The sequence below is a fragment of the Mauremys reevesii genome, linkage group 23 (assembly GCF_016161935.1).
Source record: "Mauremys reevesii isolate NIE-2019 linkage group 23, ASM1616193v1, whole genome shotgun sequence".
In the NCBI taxonomy this organism is placed as follows: Eukaryota; Metazoa; Chordata; order Testudines; family Geoemydidae; genus Mauremys; species Mauremys reevesii.
This window is the reverse complement of record NC_052645.1, coordinates 14,843,670-14,865,695: the sequence shown is the minus strand read 5'-3', so window position 1 is coordinate 14,865,695 and position 22,026 is coordinate 14,843,670. Positions and strand designations below refer to the sequence as shown.

General features: G+C 45.2%; 1 protein-coding gene across 2 annotated transcripts in view; it reads left to right on the top strand.

Annotated features, from left to right (window-relative positions):
- The first annotated feature begins 3,754 nt into the window (after nt 1-3,754).
- The window catches only part of MAN1C1 (mannosidase alpha class 1C member 1), an 83,848-nt gene continuing 65,576 nt past the window's right edge, over nt 3,755-22,026 (top strand). The window contains exons 1-2 of one of the 2 annotated variants that reach the window (XM_039511414.1): nt 3,755-3,899; nt 4,515-6,181. In XM_039511414.1, coding sequence (XP_039367348.1) covers nt 5,654-6,181 — 528 coding nt within the window. In that variant the 5' untranslated portion in view covers nt 3,755-3,899; nt 4,515-5,653. The remainder of the gene's footprint in view (nt 3,900-4,514; nt 6,182-22,026) is intronic. The other variant, XM_039511415.1, reaches the window with a different exon arrangement.

Below are 22,026 nucleotides of genomic sequence, written 5' to 3'. Positions count from 1 at the left end.
ATCTCAGGGATGCCTCACTTAACCTCTCTGTCTCATTACCCTTTTTGACCCAACTGGTTAGCCAAAATTCAGGGTCTTGCAGGTTGTTTCTGTTAGAGGGAAGAAACTGATCACAGAGTCAGGTATTTCTTTGATGCAGTCTTGTTTATTTACCAGGAATGTATGCAGGTAAACGGGATTTTGAACACAGTAGGAGTCAAAGTTTCTTTGTCCACAGTTCCAAGCCCCTTCCAGCTAGCACTTAGCCCAAAAGCTCTTTCTCTCTTATTTTTTTTTTGTCAGAACCACACTACCAGTCCTTTTGTGGCTGCGTTTGGTGCTTCATTGATGTCTTCTCTGTCCCCTCACACAAAGCTCCAAAATAAACAATACCCAGTGCCCCAAATAGATCAGTTGCTGCCCATCTGTGCAAGGCCTGTGTTTTGGATAGTGGCTTCTATTGTTTCAGGGATATAATCTATGAAGGAGCTTGATTATTTCTTACGTTTGTCCCGAATGAAAAGTGATGGTTATCCCAACCAGCTTTTACAAGGTTTAACCCAATCCCCAGCATAACCATAATATTTACCTATCTCAGCAAGGTGTAGAGAGAATGCATTAATATTTGCATGGTCCTTTGACGACAAAAAGGGCTTAATAATTTTTTTAAAAAACACCAAGCATTTGGAAGGGATATAAACCCCTGTGCTTTAAGATATAAGCCAACACCATCTGATGGAAATTAGGAAGAAACTTTCTATGGCAGAGTTTCTTGCATATTTTTGTGAAGTAGCTAGTACTGTCTATTGTCATAGACAAGATATTGGATTAGATAGCCCATTGCTGTGATCCAGTGTGGGAATTCCCTTGTTCCAAAGTATATTGCAGGCAGGGTATAGAAATATATAAGAGCTCAAATTTGTGTATTTTTTTTACTGTCTTTGAAAGATGAAGCTGAGGAGTCCAAAGCTGGAAAGCTCCCTCTCCATTCCATCTCTGCAGGCAGCTCTGGATCATGATTAAAAGCATTGCATGTTGCACCATTCCTAGGCTCCATTGAGGCAGGTCAGCTCATAATAAAGTATGGTGTTAGGGAACCAGATGTTGTCATGGGGGGGTCCAAATGAATGATTCATGCATGGACCTTCACATCTTTCCATCACCACTTAGATTGGGACAGAGTGACATGGGAGCCACTTAGAACAGAGCAATGCAGAGACTTCTTATTTCCATAGAAGCTGCTCAGACCCGAATGTTGCATGGTAGGAGCTGCCATCCCCTGGGGGCATTCTGAGTACCATAGAATCATAGAATCTCAGGGTTGGAAGGGACCTCAGGAGGTATCTAGTCCAATCTCCTGCTCAAAGCAGGACCAATCCCCAACTAAATCATCCCAGCCAGGGCTTTGTCAAGCCTGACCTTAAAAAACTCTAAGGAAGGAGATTCTACCACCTCCCTAAATAACCCATTCCAGTGCTTCACCACCCTCCTAGTGAAAAAGTTTTTCCTAATATCCAACCTAAACCTCCCCCACTGCAACTTGAGACCATTACTCCTTGTTCTGTCACCTGGTACCACTGAGAACAGTCTAGATCCATCCTCTTTGGAACCCCCTTTCAGGTAGTTGAAAGCAGCTATCAAATCCCCACTCATTCTTCTCTTCTGCAGACTAAACAATCCCAGTTCCCTCAGCCTCTCCTCATAAGTCATGTGCTCCAGCCCCCCTAATCATTTTTGTTGCCCTCTGCTGGACTCTTTCCAATTTCTCCACATCCTTCTTGTGGTGTGGGGCCCAAAACTGGACACAGTACTCCAGAGGAGGCCTCCCCAATGTCAAATAGAGGGGAATGATCATGTCCCTCGATCTGCTGGCAATGCCCCTACTTTATACAGCCCAAAATGCCGTGAGCCTTCTTGGCAACAAGGGCACACTGTTGACTCATATCCAGCTTCTCGTTCACTATAACCCCTAGGTCCTTTTCTGCAGAATTGCTGCCTAGCCACTCGGTCCCTAGTCTGTAGCAATGCATGGGATTCTTCTGCACTTGTCCTTGTTGAACCTCATCAGGTTTCTTTTGGCCCAATCCTCTAATTTGTCTAGGTCCCTCTGTATCCTATCCCTAACCTCCAACGTATCTACCACTCCTCCCAGTTTAGTGTCATCTGCAAACTTGCGGAGAGAGCAGTCCACACCATCCTCCAGATCATTAATGAAGATATTGAACAAAACCGTCCCCAGGACCTATCCTTAGGGCACTCTGCTTGATACCGGCTGCCAACTAGACATGGAGCCATTGACCACTACCCGTTGAGCCCGATGATCTAGCCAGCTTTCTATCCACCTTATAGTCCATTCATCCAGCCCATACTTCTTTAACTTGCCAGCAAGAATACAGTGGGAGACCTTATCAAAAGCTTTGCTAAAGTCAAGGAATAACACATCCACTGCTTTCCCCTCATCCACAGACCCAGTTATCTCCTCATAAAAGGCAATTAGGTTAGTCAGGCATGACTTGCCCTTGGTGAATCTATGCTGACTGTTCCTGATCACTTTCCTCTCCTCTAAGTGCTTCAGAATTGATTCCTTGAGGACCTGCTCCATGATTTTTCCAGGGACTGAGGTGAGGCTGACTGGCCTGTAGTTTCCCCGGATCCTCCTCCTTCCCTTTTTTAAAGATGGGCACTACATTAGCCTTTTTCCAGTCATCCGGGACCTCCCCCGATTGCCATGAGTTTTCAGAGATAATGGCCAATGGCTCTGCAATCACATCCACCAACTCCTTTAGTGCAGTGGATCCGGCTCCATGGACTCGTGCTCGTCCAGTTTTTCTAAATAGTCCCGAACCACTTCTTTCTCCACAGAGGACTGCATAGAGTAGGATGAAGCATTGAATGCTTGGAAGGTCCATCTCCTAAGGCATTCAGAGCCAAATGAAGTGATGCGTGCTGGGAGCTCAAGATAAGAAAAAGACCAGGCAAAGAGGAAGTGTTACAGTTTGAAACATGCCTTTCCCTTAAGGCATAGTCGGGGCAGCCTGGAGCAGTGCATGTGGGCAAGGGCCATCCCCATGACATAGGGTGGAATGTTGCATGGTGGGAGATGCCATCCCCATTTGGTGCTTGGGAGTGGGATGGATAGAACACTGCATGCTGGGAGCTACTGTGCTTGTGGGGATGCTGGAAGATACTACACCCTCAGGGTACCTAAGATGGGGTGGAATGTTGAACGCTAGGAGGTGCTGTATCTTGGGGTGCAATGCATGCTGGGAGCTGCGCATCCCATTGGCATGAGTCAGGTGTTGCGTGGTTTGAGGGACTCGAGAGCAATGGTGTGTTGCATGCTGGGTATTGCCATGCCCTGAGGCGGTGGGGGCAGGCTAGAACATTGCATGGGCGCTGGGACAAAGGTACACCCTGACTTGGGCCCTCACCCTTTTAAGTTCCCTGAGCTCACTCCATTTAAAGTAGCTGAGGCTTCTCAGCCAATCACAATGGAGCTGAGGCACTTTAACAGCCAATGGAATGCTTGCTGGAGCAACAGCCTCTCCCCCAGATGGAGCCGGGCTCTGTGGTAAACAAGTGGGAGGTGCTACCCGCCTGCCTGATGCATAGAGTAGCCAATAGACAGGGCAGACTCAACCAAAGACCCAATGACAAGTGAGGGAGGAGATCAGGGGCGGAGCTAGTCATTGCCGTGCGTATAACGGTTGGCTGCGATTGGTTTATGACACCTCCTCCCACTCCTGTAGTGACGGTTGGGCTGCCGCGGCGACCGTTGAGGCAAGGGGGCGTGGCCCGAGGGAGGCGGGTGTGCGGGGCGTGGTCTGTTTAGGGGGCGCGTCCTGCGGGGGGGCGGGGCCAAGTGGAGAGCTGTCGCAGTGAGCGCGGAGCCGTGGTGGAGGCAACAGCAGCTGCAGCCGGTGTGTGTGTTGGGGGATCGGCTGCAGCCTGGCAGCAGGGGCGGGGGGTTTTGGAAAAAGGGGATGTGGGGGGGTCGATGCATTAGGCTAATAAAATGCAATTGCATTGAACCTCTGGTTGTTTGATGGCCAGAGAAGGGGGGGTGAAGAGGGCTGCCTCCCCTGGAGAATGTAGCTGCCAGCAACCCTTTCTCTTAATTTAAGTGCATTGGGAGCAGCAAAGGGTATAAACACCCTGTGCTTCTATAGGCCCAGGTTGGGGTGACCAGACAGCAAGTGTGAAAAATCTGGACGGGGTGGGGTGGGGGTAATAGGAGCCCATATATAAAAAAGCCCCAAATATTGGGAGTGTCCTTATAAAGTCAGGACATCTGGCCACCCTAGCCCGGGTAATAGTGAGCGCTGAGAGGAGACTGCGATTTCTGAGGACCCCCGTGTCCGGGATCGGTCAGAAGGGTTGAGTGACTGGGGTCGGGAGCGCTGAACTGAATTGCACCAAGCGGATTGTGTTTGAGGCATTGCATTTCATAGCTACAGAGACAGCTACCGGGCTGCTCTTTTAACGGTCGCGTGGCTTGCACCGAGCTGAAAGTTGTGCCTCTCTCTTCTCTCTAGGGCAGAAAAGAAAAAACGACTGGAAGGGGGGGAACCCCACTGAGGATGAAATTTACCAGCAAGTGGAAATTAACTAGGATAGTTTTAGCAGGAGCAAGCGCTCTGGTTTCGCGAGGAAACTTCTTGTGTGGAAAGACTGGGGCGGGCTGGACGGTCTGCAGCCTGGAGCCCGTCGCCTGAGCAAAAGGCGATTCCTGCTTAGCAGGGGAGGAAGGGAGCAGCCCCTCCTCGTTTGCTTGCTCTTGGCCACTGTTCTTCCTGTGTTTTGTCTCAGTTGCTCCTCAGGCTGTGGAGCCTTCACCGCCCTCCTTGAAGGGGGCTTTCCGGCTACCCGAAGAGCCCGGGGAGGATGTGAAAGGTCGAGGAGCCAGGGAGGTGGCGCAGGGCCAGGGAGCTGCTCACAAAAGAGAGACTTGAGGGGGAAAGGAGCTCAATGGGAGCCGGGAGACGTGAGGCGGCTGCCAGGGGGGCTGCGGACGCGCTCTGGGACAAAGGCAAGGAGCGTCCTGCGTGCAACAGCATTGCCTCGTGCTGAACGAGCCGCGGGTCCCCTCCCGCGGAAATGCTGCAGCGTGAATCCCTCTTCGTCTACCGAGCAGGGATCGCACCTCTCCGGACTCCTGTCTAGTCCCGGAGCCAGCCTGCAACCGCCCCCTCCCGGCCTGGGATAGGCGCAGAGCGCGGCCGGGGAGCTCACCCCATCCCCGCACTCCGCAGCGGTCCAGAGCGATGGATTTGCCGGCACCTTCATGCCAGAACGGGCGACTCTGACTCGCTGCCCAGCGCCCTGCCGACAGACGCCTGTGCGCGGGGAAGGGACGGGGCCGGCCGCGGCCGAGCATCCCAGCCTGCCAACTCCGCTCCCAGCCCCTGGAGCCTGGCGGCGGCGGCAGAGCCCAAGCGGCGGGCGGGTGACGCTCCTGTTGCCCCCTCTGCCTCTGCCCTGAGCGATCCACGTGTCAGCCCGTCTCGCTGCCGCCCCGGGAGAGTGGGGAGCCCCCGGGCAGCGCCGGGGCCAGTGTCCAGCCCGCTGCACTGACTCCGCTGGACCCCGGGGCGCCTCTCCTGCCTTTGCCGGGCACCCCCGGTGCCTGCAGCGCCTCCCCCCCGAGCTGGTGCCCCCTCCCCCGGCCGTGCCCATGCTGCTGCTGCGGAAGCTGCCGGGCATGCCGGGCTGGCCGGCGGCGCTGGGGCTGCGGCTGCCGCAGAAGTTCCTCTTTCTGCTCTTCCTCTCGGGCCTGCTCACCCTCTGCTTCGGGGCCCTCTTCCTGCTGCCCGACTCCTCCCGCTTCAAGCGCCTCTTCCTGCCCCGCCGCGCCGCCGCCGCCGGGGACTCCGACCTGCCCCGCAGCCCCCCGGCCGCCGCCGCCGAGCCCCGCCATGCCAGCCCCGCCGCCCCCCGCCGCCTCCGGGACAAGCTCCGCGCCGCGGCCCGGCTGGGCGCCCCCCCGGCCCACACCTCCGCCGGGGGCAGCAGGCAGCAGGTGCAGCCCGGGGAAGGGGGCGCCGAGGCGGGGACGGACTCGGCGCCCGCCGCCCCCCGCCAGACCCGAGCCCCGTTCCGCTTCGACTACGACAGATTCCGCAGCCGCCTTCGCCACCCGGTGCTGGGCAGACGCGGCGGCGACGAGCCCGAGACCCGCGCCCGCAGGCTGAAGATCAAAGAGGTAAAAAGGCTCCGCGGCTGCTCCTCGTCTCCTCCTGCTGGTTCGGCTCCTCTCTCCTCCTGCCAGTCTCCATCACTGGCCAGTCACTCCCTCACCCCCGCCCCCCGTGAGCCCCCAGTTCTCCGACCCCGGTGCTGCGTTTCCCTAGGTGGTCCCCTTCCACCCCCGTGTCCCCTCACTGACCCCTGCCATGTCTCTCCGCGATGATTCCACCAGCCCTTTGCAAGCGACCCTGTCTCCTCTCAGTTATTGTTTGTGTTATCCTAGCCTCTCTGCATGCTCCCTTTATCACCCAGGGCTCTTGGCTTTTCCACCCCCAGCCCTGCCAGCTCTGTACCTCTCTCCCAATCCCTAAGGTTAGTGCGGACTCACAATGCCCCTTTCAACGGGGTGGTGTCTTTTTACCGTGCCCCCAAAGGCGTGTGTTACTTATAATGTGACACAAGGCACATGTCTCTGCATTTCTACACACTCAACAGAGGAAATGCGTTGGGGTAGCCCAATAGGTCTGACTAGGAGCTGTGAGATGAAATAATACAAAGGGAAATTTCAGGTTGGCTATTTGGAAAAAACTTCCTAACGGTGGGGTGTATTATAACATTGTGGAATAGTCTCACCCCTGGGAAATAGTGGAAACCTGGTCCCTTAAGATATTTAAAACGTGGAGTGGATAAAGCATTAGAAAATAATTATCAAACTTAGACTAGCCTGCGGGATGGACTGGCTGTGACCTACCAGGTCTTTCTGTCCCACCGACTTCTAGGTCCTCTGCATCTGTGAATCACTCTGGCATCTAGCTTAGGGAAGCAGGGATTCAGGACTTTTTACCTGGAAACAAAGGACCAAATTCTGGCCTTGAGTTAGCCCCATACAGTACTGGTGATATCAGCAGGGTTACCCGGGTGTAACTGAGGGTAGAATTTGGCTTAATGCCTACAGTTTGTGCATAAAGCCTGGCTGCCTTGCAAACACTGCAGTGTAATCTGTGACCTAGTTAACCAAGGGCTATGGAATCAATGTAATATTAGATTGAATGTATCCCGTCTTTTGCCACGACTGATAAACTTGGAGCAAATCTTAGTAGATCAAAAATGCCAATAAATAAAACACACAGATTTAATGATGCAGAGTATTAATTTCCTGGTTTTGTTCCTTAGTAAAGCTGTAGGCATTTAGCAGGTACTTAAACAGCCCCAAGTTGAACAGAGAGGGAAATGAAAGGATAATGGGATAATATCAAGGTTGATGGAACCTACGGTTTAAAAATATACTTTTTTTTTTTAAGCTCTCCTTTTGGTTCTGAGTGTGCTGTCCTCAAAACAAAGGCTGCAGTACTGGTAAAATTCCAACTTCTCTGCCAGGCAGCCAGACACAACACACCCAGGGGTGCTAGGTTTCTTTATGATCCCAGGCATGACTGAACCATCCTTTCACTCTGCCTGCCTGCTGCACTGTTGTTAGCCAGCAGGGTATCAAAATATCCCAGCATCTTGCTCTTTGAGGTAAGGATTCTTGTATATTTTGGTACCTTGTGGGCTCCCAGTGCCAAAGTACACTAGGACAACATGATGCACGCATGCAAAGCTAACATCAGTTGTTTTTAAAATAATTAGATGTGGCACTAGACCATTTATCTGTGTTTAATTTTTAATACAGGATTAATATTTAGCAGCCTGAACATATTCAGGCCTGAGTGCTTAGAATGTATTCATAATTAGTGCGCGATGGCAAAGTTAGGTATTCACGGGGTCAGAATTCATGAATGCAAGTTTCATGCCCAAGGATACTTTGAACAGCAGGGTACTTAATCATGAAAAGTGCTTGAACTAATTTTTCCCCCCTCTGTCCAAAAATGGAGCTAGAAGACAAAAGTGACTATACAAAACAGGAAGGGGATATTGCACGGACTTGTTAAGAAAAGGTTTTTTTTAATTTTCAATAGAAGAGACACAAGGAAGGAAATGAAAAGGGGCGAAGAAAAAAAATTATATATAAAAAGGAAAGGAGAAAGGGTAATAAATGGTAACGCGGAAACCAGCAAAGTCATGACACAGCATTTAGATTGTCAAAATACATTTCATTTGTACATTTCGTGGAAATGTGGGGTATAGGTGAGTGGTGATAGCGGTGGCATTCTGCAGGGATGAATGATCAAATTACTGCACATTCAGATGTATATGTTAGCTACAGGGCCCTGGATTTGACTGAGACATCATCTCTGGTCCTTGATGATGTCCCAGTCCCCTCTCTTTCTCCCAGAATTTCAGGCTACGCAATTTGCTAAAATCTGCTCCAGATTGTTCTAGTTGTTCAATTCTTTTTTTCCCAGCTTCTTTTTACAGTGCACTGGGTGCATTCTCCAGAACACAGGGAGGATAGGCTTGAAAAAATTTTTGGACACTGGTGAGCTGGAGGCCACGTGGCAGATGAGACAGAGAATTGGGACATCATCAAGGACTAGCAATGATGTCACAGTCAAATCCAGGACCTTCCCTTTCCTAGCATTGAAGGAAGGAGTGAAAGGCCTGCCAGGTTCTGTTCCTGGAACTCTGCTCAGGGGCTCCATCTTCTATTTCAGCTTTTATTATCATGATCTAGATTTAAATCTGGTCATCTTTCAGGCCACTTTGGCTGCTGGCAGTTAGAGTTGTCTCCTTCCTCACACCTCAGAGCCTCTTGACAGTTGGGTGAGTCCTCAGCTTCTCAGCTGTTGCGAGGGTGATTGTGCGTGCGTGTGTTCTACTCATGTCTTTCCAGCCTCTTCCCACTGTAAATGTATTACTGGCCACAGGGTAAAACTGCCGACATCGGTGTCATTTTAACTGTGCTGCTGTTTGGGAAAACTCTGAGCAGCAGCAGGGGCACTGAAGCTGTTTGCAGATCCAGGAGTCACACCAGCAGTGAATCTAGTTCACTGTCTTGCAGTATTTGAATCATGTGCACAGTGTATCTTGCTTGCTGATATTTTGACTCTCAACTTGGAATACAAGGGAGACTGCTGTTGGTGTTACTAATTAGAAGTAATTGCAGTATTGCAATGAACTTAGTTGGCTAGCATTTTTTCCCAATTAACGCCAAGCTGTAAACCTTAGCATAGTGCGCACGTTACAAAGGTTCTAATTTCTTCTTTTAATCCCAAAGTCAGTGAGCATCTCGTTCTTCAAAAAGAAAGCACCTGAATTGCACAGGCTTTTTACTGCAAAAGGTCAGTGTCACCTGGAAAATTGCCTAGGATGTACTGCTGTGTGTTGCTTTTGACAGTTGAGTACAACAGGAGTTCTGCCCTTTGGAGAAAATTGCGATAAAACCAAATCATAGATTCCCAGTGCTACAGGTTAAGAAATCTAAAGAGCCTGGAATAATTCATCTCCTAAACTGAGCTCTGAAAAACATTAGTTGTATAACTGATCAATCATGCATGGTTTCAGGGAATAGTTAATTTTTAACATGTGCCACATACTGATTAATGTTCAAAGTCAAAATGTGGTTATAGTCAGAAAGTTACTGTAAAAACAACTCTGTGGGATTCCATATGTATTCTCTCTCAACAATTTTCAGATCAAGTTGCCTCAATTACAAGTCAGAATGATTCTCCCTCTCCCCTAACTCCCCAGCTGCCATCACTGAAAATTCAGCCTGGGATCTGGAAAAATCAGGCTGTGTGGTTTCTGCCTCTTGCATCATAAATGTTTTGCAATTTGAGTTTAGCTGACAGTTTTGCTGATGATGCATGAGGCAAAATAGAATGCCGCTTGCTCTCCTGTTGCTGCATTGGCTCTGCAGGTCTAAATTGAGGGGGGACTTGGTGGGGCCTGAGAACAATGGAAAAGATATAGCTTTACCCTGAAGCATCTTCAACCCAACCAAAGCAGCCATGTGCTAGCGCTTGAGACTGGGTACCAATAACTAACTAGAAACTGGCCATAAACAAAAATGAAACTGACTAGCCTGCTTTCTCTCTCAAAGCTGTGAAAAATCCAAACAGTAAACAAGCAGCATAAATAAAGGAAACTTACAGCGTCTTCAGGTTTAATAAACAAAGGCATTAATAGTAACTTAAGTAAGGAAATGTGTCTTGACCTCATATAAGAGAATGTGATCTTAACCTGACAATGTCCTTGTACCTGAGTTTTCAAGGCGTGCAGAGGGAATGTGTCAGAGCCAGGATCACAACCCAGGAGTTCCTTGCTCTTAATTCTGTACCTCTCTGATATATATTCAGTTTCTTTTTATTCTTTTTATTTTTATTTTTTTTTATCTTTCTTTTTATTTTCTTTTATTTATTAAAATGTATTTGCTTTATATTGTAGCTCTTTTCATCATAGTTACTCCTTCTTTTCCCTCCTACTCACATTTACCTCACCTGACCTTCAGTTTGTCCTTTTTAACATAGTTCTAAATATGTATTTAATTTGACAGTTTTCTCCCATCCAGGTTCTTATTTTCAAGAGGCCATCCATATGGGTTCCCCCAGTTCCTCCAAACAAAGTCTTGCCATCACTGAAAATATTCTTTTTTTAATCGTTGTGACTAACAGTGAGACCATCACCAAGTCACACCACTACAATACTGTATTTTCAGTTGTTGTAGTAATCATTTTCAGATATAACATATGGCTGAACAGCAGACAGCTATCAAGGTAGATCCATTTTTAAACAGCTATTTTGGCAGTTTACTTCTAGCGGCTGATTTACAAGAAACATTAGATTACATGCTCAACTTCCATGGAAAGTCAGTGGTGTTGGGTGCCTAATTCCCTTAGATGCTTTTGAAAATCCTACCCAGTATTCCATTTGTGGATAAAATACAACGGGTGTATTACAGGTAGCTGCCCAGTAAGTGTCCTGTCTGAAAAAGTGCCTCAACACTGACCCCTGGTGGGAGAGGAGAGTTCAGTTCACATGTTCACTCAGTCCTTGGTGGCTCTGCAGACATGACCAGTGAGGCCCGTAATAGTAATGATGGTATTTGATGTATACTGAGCCACTAAGAACTGGACTGAGACCACCAACTTGAGTAACACAGAGCTCCTCACAGTTGTTGGTTTTAGCTTACAACTGGCCTGACAGTGAAATGCTCCATATCCCATGATCAGTTCTGGAGACAATTCCTCTGCCAATCCTGAATGTCTCAGCCCCTCTCTCTCCATATTCTTCTGTGTGGTGCAATTACTTCTTCCTAAATCTGAGGGCAGCCCTAAAACTAAATGCCATGTACTGTCCGTTCTAGTGCTTTCATAGTGCCAATAGCAACTCCAGATGGAAATGTACTTTTCTGAACCCATCTGTCTAGCTTGAACTCAGATAATTTAGTTCTTTGTGGTGGTCAACCGTTAGTCAAGTACCTTGTAAGAGAGGGACACGGGAAACTGATTAAAGAGAAAACTGCTGTAGTAAAACTCTTGATAGTGAAATAGAATGAAGATTCCAAACTGTTTCAGTATATTGTGATCAAATCATAATTCCAGCTGTAGAGGAAAAATAGCTTTGCTATGAGAGGATCCTGCCGTGTTTTGGAATTCTAGCTGGGTCAAGGTCTGCTGAGATGTTCCTTTATATTGCGTTCTCTTTTCTCATGCCTTATTTACTGAACCTTTCAAAAGGCACTGTACTGAGAATTCCCCAAATGGTGCGTACAGTATATTTTGTGCTTCACTAGTCTCTGGTGGATTCGTGCAAACAAAATTTAGCCCTAACCTGTGTATGATGAGACTGTGAATTCCTCATTCAGTGCAAATGGTGTATGGTTAACTGTATTAAACATATATTTGCACCATTGGTGCGTATGGTTAATTGACTAACAATATTTGTCCTATTGATGTGATGTATGAATACAGAAAATATTTTTACCTCTGTAACCCATTCTACAGTACAGTATTCTTCAAGATCCTAATGGTATAGGAGTACCCACTAGTGTTGCTACAGTTAAGGTTATTTCTGCATTTCAGGGGATTATAGCTGTCAGTAAATGTCTGCTCTTGGCTACAGAATCAAACACTGAGAGCTCTTTTTACGAAACAACTACATTTGATGTAAAGCTGATTTGTAAACTGCTGCTTAAAGACAGTAGTGCCCTGTTCGTACACAAGCAAAATTGCTAGAGCGTGGACCTCTCCAGACAGATTACAGATAATGACTGAACACAAGCTCTGGACGTGGTTAAACAGGTTTCCAGGATGCATACAAGTCTGTTATGCACAGGGCCCTACATTGCTGAATTAGTTCAGTAAACACATGGAAACTCATTGGGTTGCCTCAAATACAAAGACAAGAAGGATGGAGCAGTATAGTTAGATAATGGCTTCGCCTCATCTGTAACACTTTACCATATATTTAATCACTTAAATCTTCTCAATAATTGTGTGTCACAAATATTTGCTCAAACATGAGATCTTATCCAACTTGACTCATTCCCTGTGCAAAATATTTATAGGTTCTTGATTAATCTTGTAATCAACAATTAAATCTGCTCCCTTACTGGGAGGATTATTTCCGTTTGTTCTTTCATTTTGCTTCTTTGCAAGAGTTTACAGGAAACACTTTTCTTACTCTTTACATTTTAAATATGTATCTAATCCTTAAAATTAGCTTGTTCTTAAATTAAACGGAATGAAGGATGGGAAGAAAATACATTTTATAATCTTAGACGGGTCTGCGCTTTTGCTTCTAAACCTAACATTTACATGCAGTTGTCTAAATAATGTGAACTATTCACTGTTTTATTGTAGGGAGAAGGGAAATCTTGTATTTTGAATTTTATTGTATTTTTAAACTTAAAAAAGCAATGACTGTATAGATCCAACAAGTACCTTAGCATTGTAGACGACTTTTTTGTGTGTGGAGTTGACATGCATCCATAATTGTTGCCTGAGCTTATATAGTTTTATTGTATGATACAATATTCTGGAAGGGCTCCAAAGGCGCTGTCATGGCGTGTTGTATCATTGATCTTACATAATGGGTATATTGTGCATGATGGACCTAACACAAACTCAGGGAAGGAAGCACAGTGGGAACAGAGGAGGATTGGATAATGTTAATTATTAGACCTTCACATATTTATTGGAGACACACATCATGTCCTATTAAGGACAACAGAACACTGGGCTCTGGGTTCCATTTGTGGCTACAGATTCACTTTGTGGGCTTAGGCAAGTAATAAAAGGACATTATTGGATTAAATATGGCCTCAAATTTAGATTTTGGTTTTTTTGGTAAAAATAAGCTTTTAATAAACTTTTACATAACCTGTTATGCTAGATATTTCTATTTTTAAATGTCGAATGTAAACACTACCAAAACATTTCCCTTGTAGTTTTTAACCCAAACAATGCAAATATTGTTCTAATATAACAGAACCAAAAGGTGAAATTTACTAAAAATAGGAGTGAAATGGACTACGTCATCTTCATTGTCCACCCTGAAAGACATGGCAAAAGGAAACGGCAGAAATGGTGAAAAGTAGTTTAAAAAAATATTTCAGTGTTAACCTGAACAACCTGTGGCATTAGCTGCATAAAGAATCAAATCTTTAAAAATATATTATTTTACTCTTAATTTCTCTAGCTTAGGATGTCCGTCTATGAAATGGGTATTACTGTACTTACCTAATTTAGCTAGTGTGAGGCATAACTAATGCTTCCAAAGCACTTCGAGTTCCTTGGGGAGCTTTATAAGTGCAAATTATTTTTAGAGACTGTTCTAAACCAAAAAGTTCTTTACTGCTTTCCCTCTGCATACATTTATCTTGAAAGCTGAAACAAGGAGTCCCTTGCATTGTAACCAAGCTGTGTACTTGAGTCAGTGGAGAGGACTAAAGGGGATTAAAAAGAAAAGCAAACAGAAGTCCCACTAAAAATAATTCTTAGTTGCTTATTTGAGTTAATTGTTTTTTTTTCTGTGTGAGATTGACTGGGAGCCAGGAATTCATTAGTTCTAATCCTGCCTCTGACATTTCCACTCTCTGGTCTTGGATGCGTCACTTAACCTTTCTGTTCTTCAGATCATTATATGGTAGAATGGGGATAATCATAAGAGCATTGTGAAGAATAATTTATGCAGAAGGCGTGGAAAATGCTATAGCAGCACAACTGAGCGTGCTTTACATTTTCAGAGTGCTGTACAAACGCTAACTTGCTATAACAACGTTATCTTCGGTATTCTGTAGGAAATGTCAGGTTTTTAAGTACCCTGTCTTGCTTCAATTGAAGTCAATGAAAAACTCCCGTTGACTCCGTTGGGGGCAGGTGAGGTCCTAAATGCTTGTCAGTACTGAGAATTGAAGCCATGTTTAGTATCTTTCTAGAGTGCAGTGTTTTAAAACAGCGATCTTGCTATAATTGTGTTAACATGATTTCCCTGGGCAGTGAAGAAAGTGCATAGCTGTGTACTTTAGAAAGTAACAAAAAGACAATTATAATGCTGTAGTGCCTGCTCAGACTTATTTCTACCTTAATGCCACATGTATAAGTCAGCCCAGCTAGCTGATAAAAAGTCTCCAATAGAAGTACTGGGGTGTTTTCAATTCTCCAGTTCCTCATCAGAAGCCCCCATCTCAAATTTTAGTGCTGGCAGTCCTGAGTTGAGGAACAAATTCTTCTGGAGTTCTGAAAATAGAAATTTACGCTTCACAGCTATTTTAAGATGCGCTAGCTATACCCAGGCAAATCCCCAGCTAACTTTTCTGATGCTGCTTAACCATCTCAAAAGCCTTCCTCCAGCAATGAAACCAGGACGTGATTCTCCAATTCCTAAACATCGTGGTTGCTTTGCACCATGCACCCATCAGACCTCTGTGCTGGGTGGAATTACATGTAACCAGCATGTTGCTCCTCTGATATATATATTCTTCCATTCTCTATGGTGGATTGGTTCAAACTATATATTTTTGAAAGGGTTATTGATCTCCAATAAATCCTCCATAAGATGCAGGAAAAAGTCCTAGAGACCTTCTCTTCTTCCCATTCCTTACTCTCTGGTTTTCCAAAATGTAAGGACAGGAAAAATTTAAGCTGAATATTAGGAGGGAAATTCCTAAAAGTTAGATTTGAAATAGATTTCCACCCCTTCTTTTGGGAATCTGTTGACTGGGTTGTTTAAAACAAGAATAGAAAGAGCATTCGAAAATGTATTGTGGGAGACAATTCTACTGGCAGGGACATGGACTCACTGACCTAAAGGTCGCTTCTGTCTCTGATTTCTATGAATCCTTATGTTTGTTTGCCTTAGTTTATTACCCGTGTAATCTAACTTGCTTTTCATAGCTTTCGTCTTTCAGAAGTTCATTAATCATTGTAGTGTGATGACCGTCTAATGCAGTGTTGGAATGATGCCAGGGCCAACCCTTGGTACCTCTCATGATGGGAGGTCAGACTGAATGAAAGCAAGTCCCCTTAGTTCTGGCAGCTGAATTCTAACACTGTTCTAACATCCACTCCACGTGCTTTATTTTTTATTAAAGATCCAGTATTTGAAAGCCGATTTCTCTGATTTATTGTTGACCGAGAGACTCCTGGAGGAGTTTATCAGCCTCTGGCTAATACATTTGTTACTGTGCTCCAAGTATTTCTTAACACTTTCCTTGAGTGACAACTCAAACACTGGACTCTGGGACGGCTGCAGGATAACTTACTTGTATTCTTTGTGGGATCATTTTCTTGTATCTGTTACTGACTAGTACCTGTGATAAACTGTCAGATTACTCCTTGCTGACTGGTTAATGCTTGAGAATTGCTCCTTCCCCCTCTTCAGAAGTTCAAATCACAACCAACTCTTGAAAGGGAGGGGACAGCAATGCTCCAGTCAATGCCTTCAAGCAAAAACTATAAAAACAGATGGGCTAGCAGGTGAACCAGCAAGAAATCATTAAACTAAAGCTCATCCTCCAGATCACTCATATTAAGTATTTAGGATCTGGCTGAAGCACACGGGGGATACACCTGACTGTTTCAGGCCCATACTGGGTCAAAAGTCATGGGCTGTTCTGGGTTCTTCTCGCCCCACACTCCAGCATTTGGACTGGAGGCCAGGTGACTTCACCTCAGATGTTCCCTCCCTCCTTCTCCTTATACCGAACAGGAGCAGAGAGGAGGCAACTTGTTGCCTGTATTTTCCCTTCTTTCCTTCCCCTCAAATATCTCACCTGCTTGCACCTCTGTGTGTTTTGAGGCCATTGTTGATCCCATCCAAGAGCCAGAAGCAATTAACTTTTTCCCACTGATGGGGAAAGGGAAAATTAAGATGCCCAGTTCTAAAACAAAAGGGATGATCAACATAGATCATCAAACAGTTGGCTAATAAATATAATAATTAGTCCTGCGTTTACAGGCTAAGACCATGTTCTTAGTACCAGAAGCACTCAGTGTAAAGGAACAGGAGTACTCGTGGCACCTTAGAGACTAACAAATTTATTTCAGCATTTATTTCAGTGTCAAGGAAGATTCTGGGTCTCCTGCTTCCATGGGTTTCGTGGAGGGAACATGTCTAGCGTTGCAGAACGTTAACCCTCTGAGTGACCTGTAGGCCAGTTACAAGTCTGTTGAGCATGCTTTTCAGGACAGTCTCAGGTACTTCAGGGGCCCTGGGCTGTTCCATCCAGTATCGTCCTAACTGTCGTTCAAGAAGGAACTCCTTCCCTGTAATTTATAGCTCTAGTTCTAATCCGTGTACCTCCAGTGCTTACTGTTGGAAACCCTGTGATAAACTAGGACTCTCCTGTGGTTATTCCAGGCGGTGGGCTTAATTTCCTGAACCAAGCAGCCCAGACAGCAATTTTTTGTTTCATTCAATAGCAGTGCCCTAAGCAATGCTGCAGTGAGAGGACCATAGCTCTCTGGTTGCATGTTACGTTACTGTGATCTGGTTTAGTTAAAGCTAGAGAGGCCTGTCAGGACTCATCTGGTCTGAGGCCAGACAGACATTACTTACTTGCCTCAGGATGGCTCGATGACAGACTTGTGCATGGAGGCTCCAAGGGCCATGCTCTGTCTCTTCTTCACCACTTATGTTCAGTACCGTGGGAGTGTTCCTGCTGGGATTCTGCGGCTGAGGCAAAAGACCACAGTCTCCTGCTCCCTCTGTGTTGTTTCTTTAGGATGTTTCTTCTGTGTCTTATACACAGGTGTTAAGTAGTTAGGCCTGAAGAGTTTTAGGAGGCATAATTTCCCCTACCCATTTTTTGTTTTTAAAGGAAGAAAAAATTCCTCGGCATTTGCCTTTTCTTGTATCCTGCTGCTTTGTCCTTCAGGACATCTCCGGGGCTTCTTCCTCTCCAAAAGTGAAACTCCTCAGAGATGTCTTTAGGGAAGGGGAAATTTCTTACCTTGTAATAATGCATTTCTGAAAAAAAAATCATCCTGCAAGATACTCATCCACCTTTGCTAGATTTTTAATGTGGTTTGATGAGGAGGTGAAGTATTCTGGGCTTACCCCCTAAGTGATTGTCTGTTGCTCATCTGGGGTGTTGGTCGCGTTAGAGAAAGAACATTTGGTATTTTTGGTGTGTAGCTAGAGACTTAAGTGCAGAGCAAGAAGTCTTCTTAAGTCAGAGTCTTTAAGGAAGCCTATAGGTACATCACGGGGCCAAATATCTTAAAGCTGTGGGAATTTCCAGAATGACTTATGCTTCAGGCACAATACCCAGGAGTGATATACTCTTGCACGATGCTTTCAGCAAAGCACAATTACAAGGTAAGTAATTTCCTCTCTTTATTTTGTTCAAAGCATGTGGGAATACCAATGACTAGTAGCTAAGGGCTAGCACCAAGCTAAACAATTCATAGTTAAAAGCATTTGACAAATCTAAATAATAAAGCAGTCTCTGAAGTTTATCACTGCCTCTTGAGTCTGTCTCAGATCCCCGGCGTGTGCAGCCCCCCCTTCTGCACCCCGTCTCAATAGCTGTAAAAAGGGTTATTTTATGGAGCCGCAGTATTTTGCAAACATCTTCTAATTTGCAACTATGCCAGTAAAAAGAATAGGAGGACTTGTGGCACCTTAGAGACTAACAAATTTATTTCAGCATAAGCTTTCGTGGGCTACAGCCCACTTCTTCGGATGCGAGGTATAGCCCACGAAAGCTTATGCTGAAATAAATTTGTTAGTCTCTAAGGTGCCACAAGTCCTCCTGTTCTTTTTGCGGATACAGACTAACACGGCTGCTACTCTGAAACCTGTCATTATGCCAGTAAAATTAGTTTTTAAAAAGTGAAAGTCCTCTGTAAAATTTGGGCTGTTCGGTTAATGATTTGAACCGTTCTGCAGATATAGGGGGAAGGAACTTCTGTACATTTCAAAGTGCTTTATAAACTGCAGCTGATGTAGGGGCTCTTGAATGGTGAAGTAGAGCACTGTTGGGAGTAGCTCTGTCCAATATCGGGTGTGCTGGGTTTTTGTTGACTCTGCAGTGTGTGTGTGTGTACACGCACAACAGCCTCTTCAAGCATCTTTACCATGTTATACAGATGCATTTACAACCGTAAGGCCAATTTAGCAAAATGTATTTTTTGGGGAGTTGGGGGGGATAATTTCTGTACACTTCCTAAATGCATATGAGTGACCCCAAATCCGTGAGAATCCAGCACGTTTGGTTCAAATTCTGTGCTAAAGTAAGTATGTTGTGTGTGGTTGTGTGAAGGCAGCATTCGGCAAGCAACAAAAACCAAAATCAACATTCTTTTATAATGTCTTCATAACATAGTGGTTGCTGAAAGGGATACTTATCCAACCTTTCAGTAACTATAACCGAGGAACTAATCACCCTGGTGGTTTTTAATTTTTTTCTTATGAAGGAATAGGCAGAGAAGTTTCTCCTTGTCCTGAGTTTCTCTTGTCTTCTCCCAGTCATTCATATTCTGCATGTTGTTTGGCAAGAAATTTTCAGCTTCATCTGCATCACAGAAGCTATAGTTAGGTCTGATCTTAGCAGCTGACCCTAATTTTTGCAGCGGGCTGAATTACCATTTGAGCACCAGTCTGCGAAAGAAATCAGTCCTCCAGTTTAATAGGATCACTTCTTCCAGGCCTGTGCAAATTGGGAACACGTAAAGCCTCTTGTGAAAGTTCTCTAAACCTTATGACAGCAAGTACAAGTACCTGAAGAGGTAATAAGCAAAGGAAAGGAAGGACCATTGCTTTTATTCCTGCTGCTTTTGTGCTGAAACAGTGTTGGTCATGGAATCTGGTATGCTTGATCAGAAGCTTGAAACAAATAAGGTTTCCTTCTTCCTTTTGCTGTCCTGGAGAGACCTAGAACACAAATACTTTTACACCACTGCCTCGATATAACGCGACCCGCTATAACACGAATTCGGATATAACGCAGTAAAGCAGCGCTCCGGTGGATCAAAGCAAGTTCGATATAACGTGGCTTCATCTATAACACGTTAAGATTTTTTGGCTCCCGAGGACAGCGTTATATCGAGATAGAGATGTACTTCTAATAGAATCCTTCGTAAGCTTCAGATGGAGTAAGCGAGGGAGACCCTTAATGTAGCTCTCCCCCTCCTCAAGGATTAACGTACTCAGTTTGCCCTAGACTCAGCTTCATTCTCAAAAATCCATTGTCATCCTTTTGCAACCTGCTGTTTCATTAAGAAACTTTAACTGCAAAATCAACCACTGTTGCTGAGATGTTTCCTAATATAGAAGCAGCAGGACCCAGTGGGACTTAATGCCCCATCTAAAGATTTTTTTTTCCTTTTGATACAGTTAAACCCAGTTGTGTTTGGAATTTAATTAGGAGTTAGTTTAATTGTGTTTTGAGAAGTGTTCTCTTCCTTTTCAGCTTTCCTCGCAGGGGACGGTGAGTCAGGAGGACTCCTGGGTTCTGTTTCTGGCTTTGTTACTGACTTGGTACATGACATTGGGCAACTGAACGGTGTAGGCTTCTGTTTCCCTGTTTGTAAAATGGGAAGAATACTTGTCTCTCTCTCATGAATGAGGTAGGGCTTAGTTTAAATATCTGCAAAGTCCCTTTTAAGATATGTGCTGAGTATTATTACCCCTCTGCACCTAGTCTTCTCCTTTGTGCCTGGAGATATTTGCCTGTCTCAGTAGAAGTAGGGGAGTGGTGGTGAAGCTGAGTTTAATGGTTTGTAAAGTGCTTTGAGGTCCTCAGTTGAAAGGTGCTCTAAAGTTAAGGTTTCATAGCAAATCTGGAGCTACCTGGGGCTTCATTATATCGTGTGTATCAGCCAGTCAGAATATGACAGCAGCAGGAGGGATAGAATTTGGATCTTTCTGCGGCAGAAGTGCAACCCCTATCATCTAAACGAAAGGAGAACCTCAATTAGCAGTTAGAGCTGTATAGGACATAGGATACAGTTGATCATTTGAAACAGTCCAGGGTAGACATTCACCTCAGCTAGTTCATGATGGTGGAATTGTTGTTAAATTGGTTTATCTTACGTGTGAAACCAAACTCAAGAACTTGGTATCAGCCCTTGTCATGATGCATGTTCACCACTGGAGCGCCCCTTGGCATCAGGGGTCTGAGTCTCTTGCGGGTCACCTGCCTTTCTGCACAACTCAGCCTTCCAGTTGAGAAGCAGCTAAATCCTATCTGTCAGGCAACAGAAACTCACCCTAATGTCTAAAAGTCTCTCAACCAGTCTGCCCTTCTTCTGGGCTCCATCTTCAGTTTTCCTCTTTGCCGCTCTGTAACCTTCTCCGCAGATCCAGCCTTGAACTCTGGCCCCTCAGACTGCATCTGTCTAGGGTGCATGTTTTCCTGCGGCTTCTGGCTCAGGTCACCTCTGGTTCCTCCCTTCAGAGTGAATGCTCTCCCCTTTTATAAGGGCCAGATGTCCATTAAGTTATCACCTGATGCCTCCCAGTCCTGCCCCTCTGGCTGAGAAGCAACTCATTAGGTACATCTGTTGTACCTGTGTTGTAATTAACTGGCTATTAACCCCTGTCTGGCCCACGATCTCACCCCCTCACAGCCCTGCTTTTGCTTATGCAAAGTTAACTCTCTAATGAATTCATCTGGTGCTTCCAGTTGTAGATTTTTCCAGTTGTAGAGTCCAGCTGCAATTTTTGCCTTGCTTGTGTTTCCTATTCAGTAGAGATGAAAATGGTGGAAAAAATCTCTAATATAAGTAGCTTGACGATGCACCCTAAAGACACTGCAACAAAAGTCCTAGGCAGAAAGCTCTTCACTGACATTATTGTATTTATTTTATAGGTAATAAAGGTACATGTAGCAAACGATTTACAGTATCTACTTAATGTCTGCTAATAAATTAAAGTATCTGCTGGTGTATTTACACTTCAGCGGCAGATTTGGCAAAGTGTCAAGTTTCAGCTTTAAAACCCATTTCAAAGCACTCAAGGGCATGGGAATGGCTCAAGATTCTGGGCATGGCTATGTGATTTCGTGCTCAGTGATTGAGGAAGAATCAGCCGGATCATTCCAGAAGTGTCTATAAAATACTTGAGGCTTTCCCAAACATTGGGTGTCTTTCCAAAAAATACCTTGCAGATTCAGTCACCGGGTACTGGGCTTCATGTAGGAATTTGTGGGGTGAAATTCCATGGCTTATGTTATGCAGGAGGCTGGATAGATAATTGCAGTGGTGCCTTCTTTCCTTAACATATGTGAACAAATGCTATAATCCCAGGTGTTAACTTGTCGTAGATAAACTATTTGACTAGGGGTGTATCACTCTCTTGATATGATAGCATAATAATCCATACATTACCAATCAAGGACCCCATTATGCTAAGCACCTGTCTCTGCATTGACTCCCAGTGGAGTCCAGCTGCATCTGAATTAAGTTTTGAGCTGTAATCCTGACTCTGCCACTGACTTCTTGAGTAATGTTGGACAAGGTCCCTTCCCTCTCT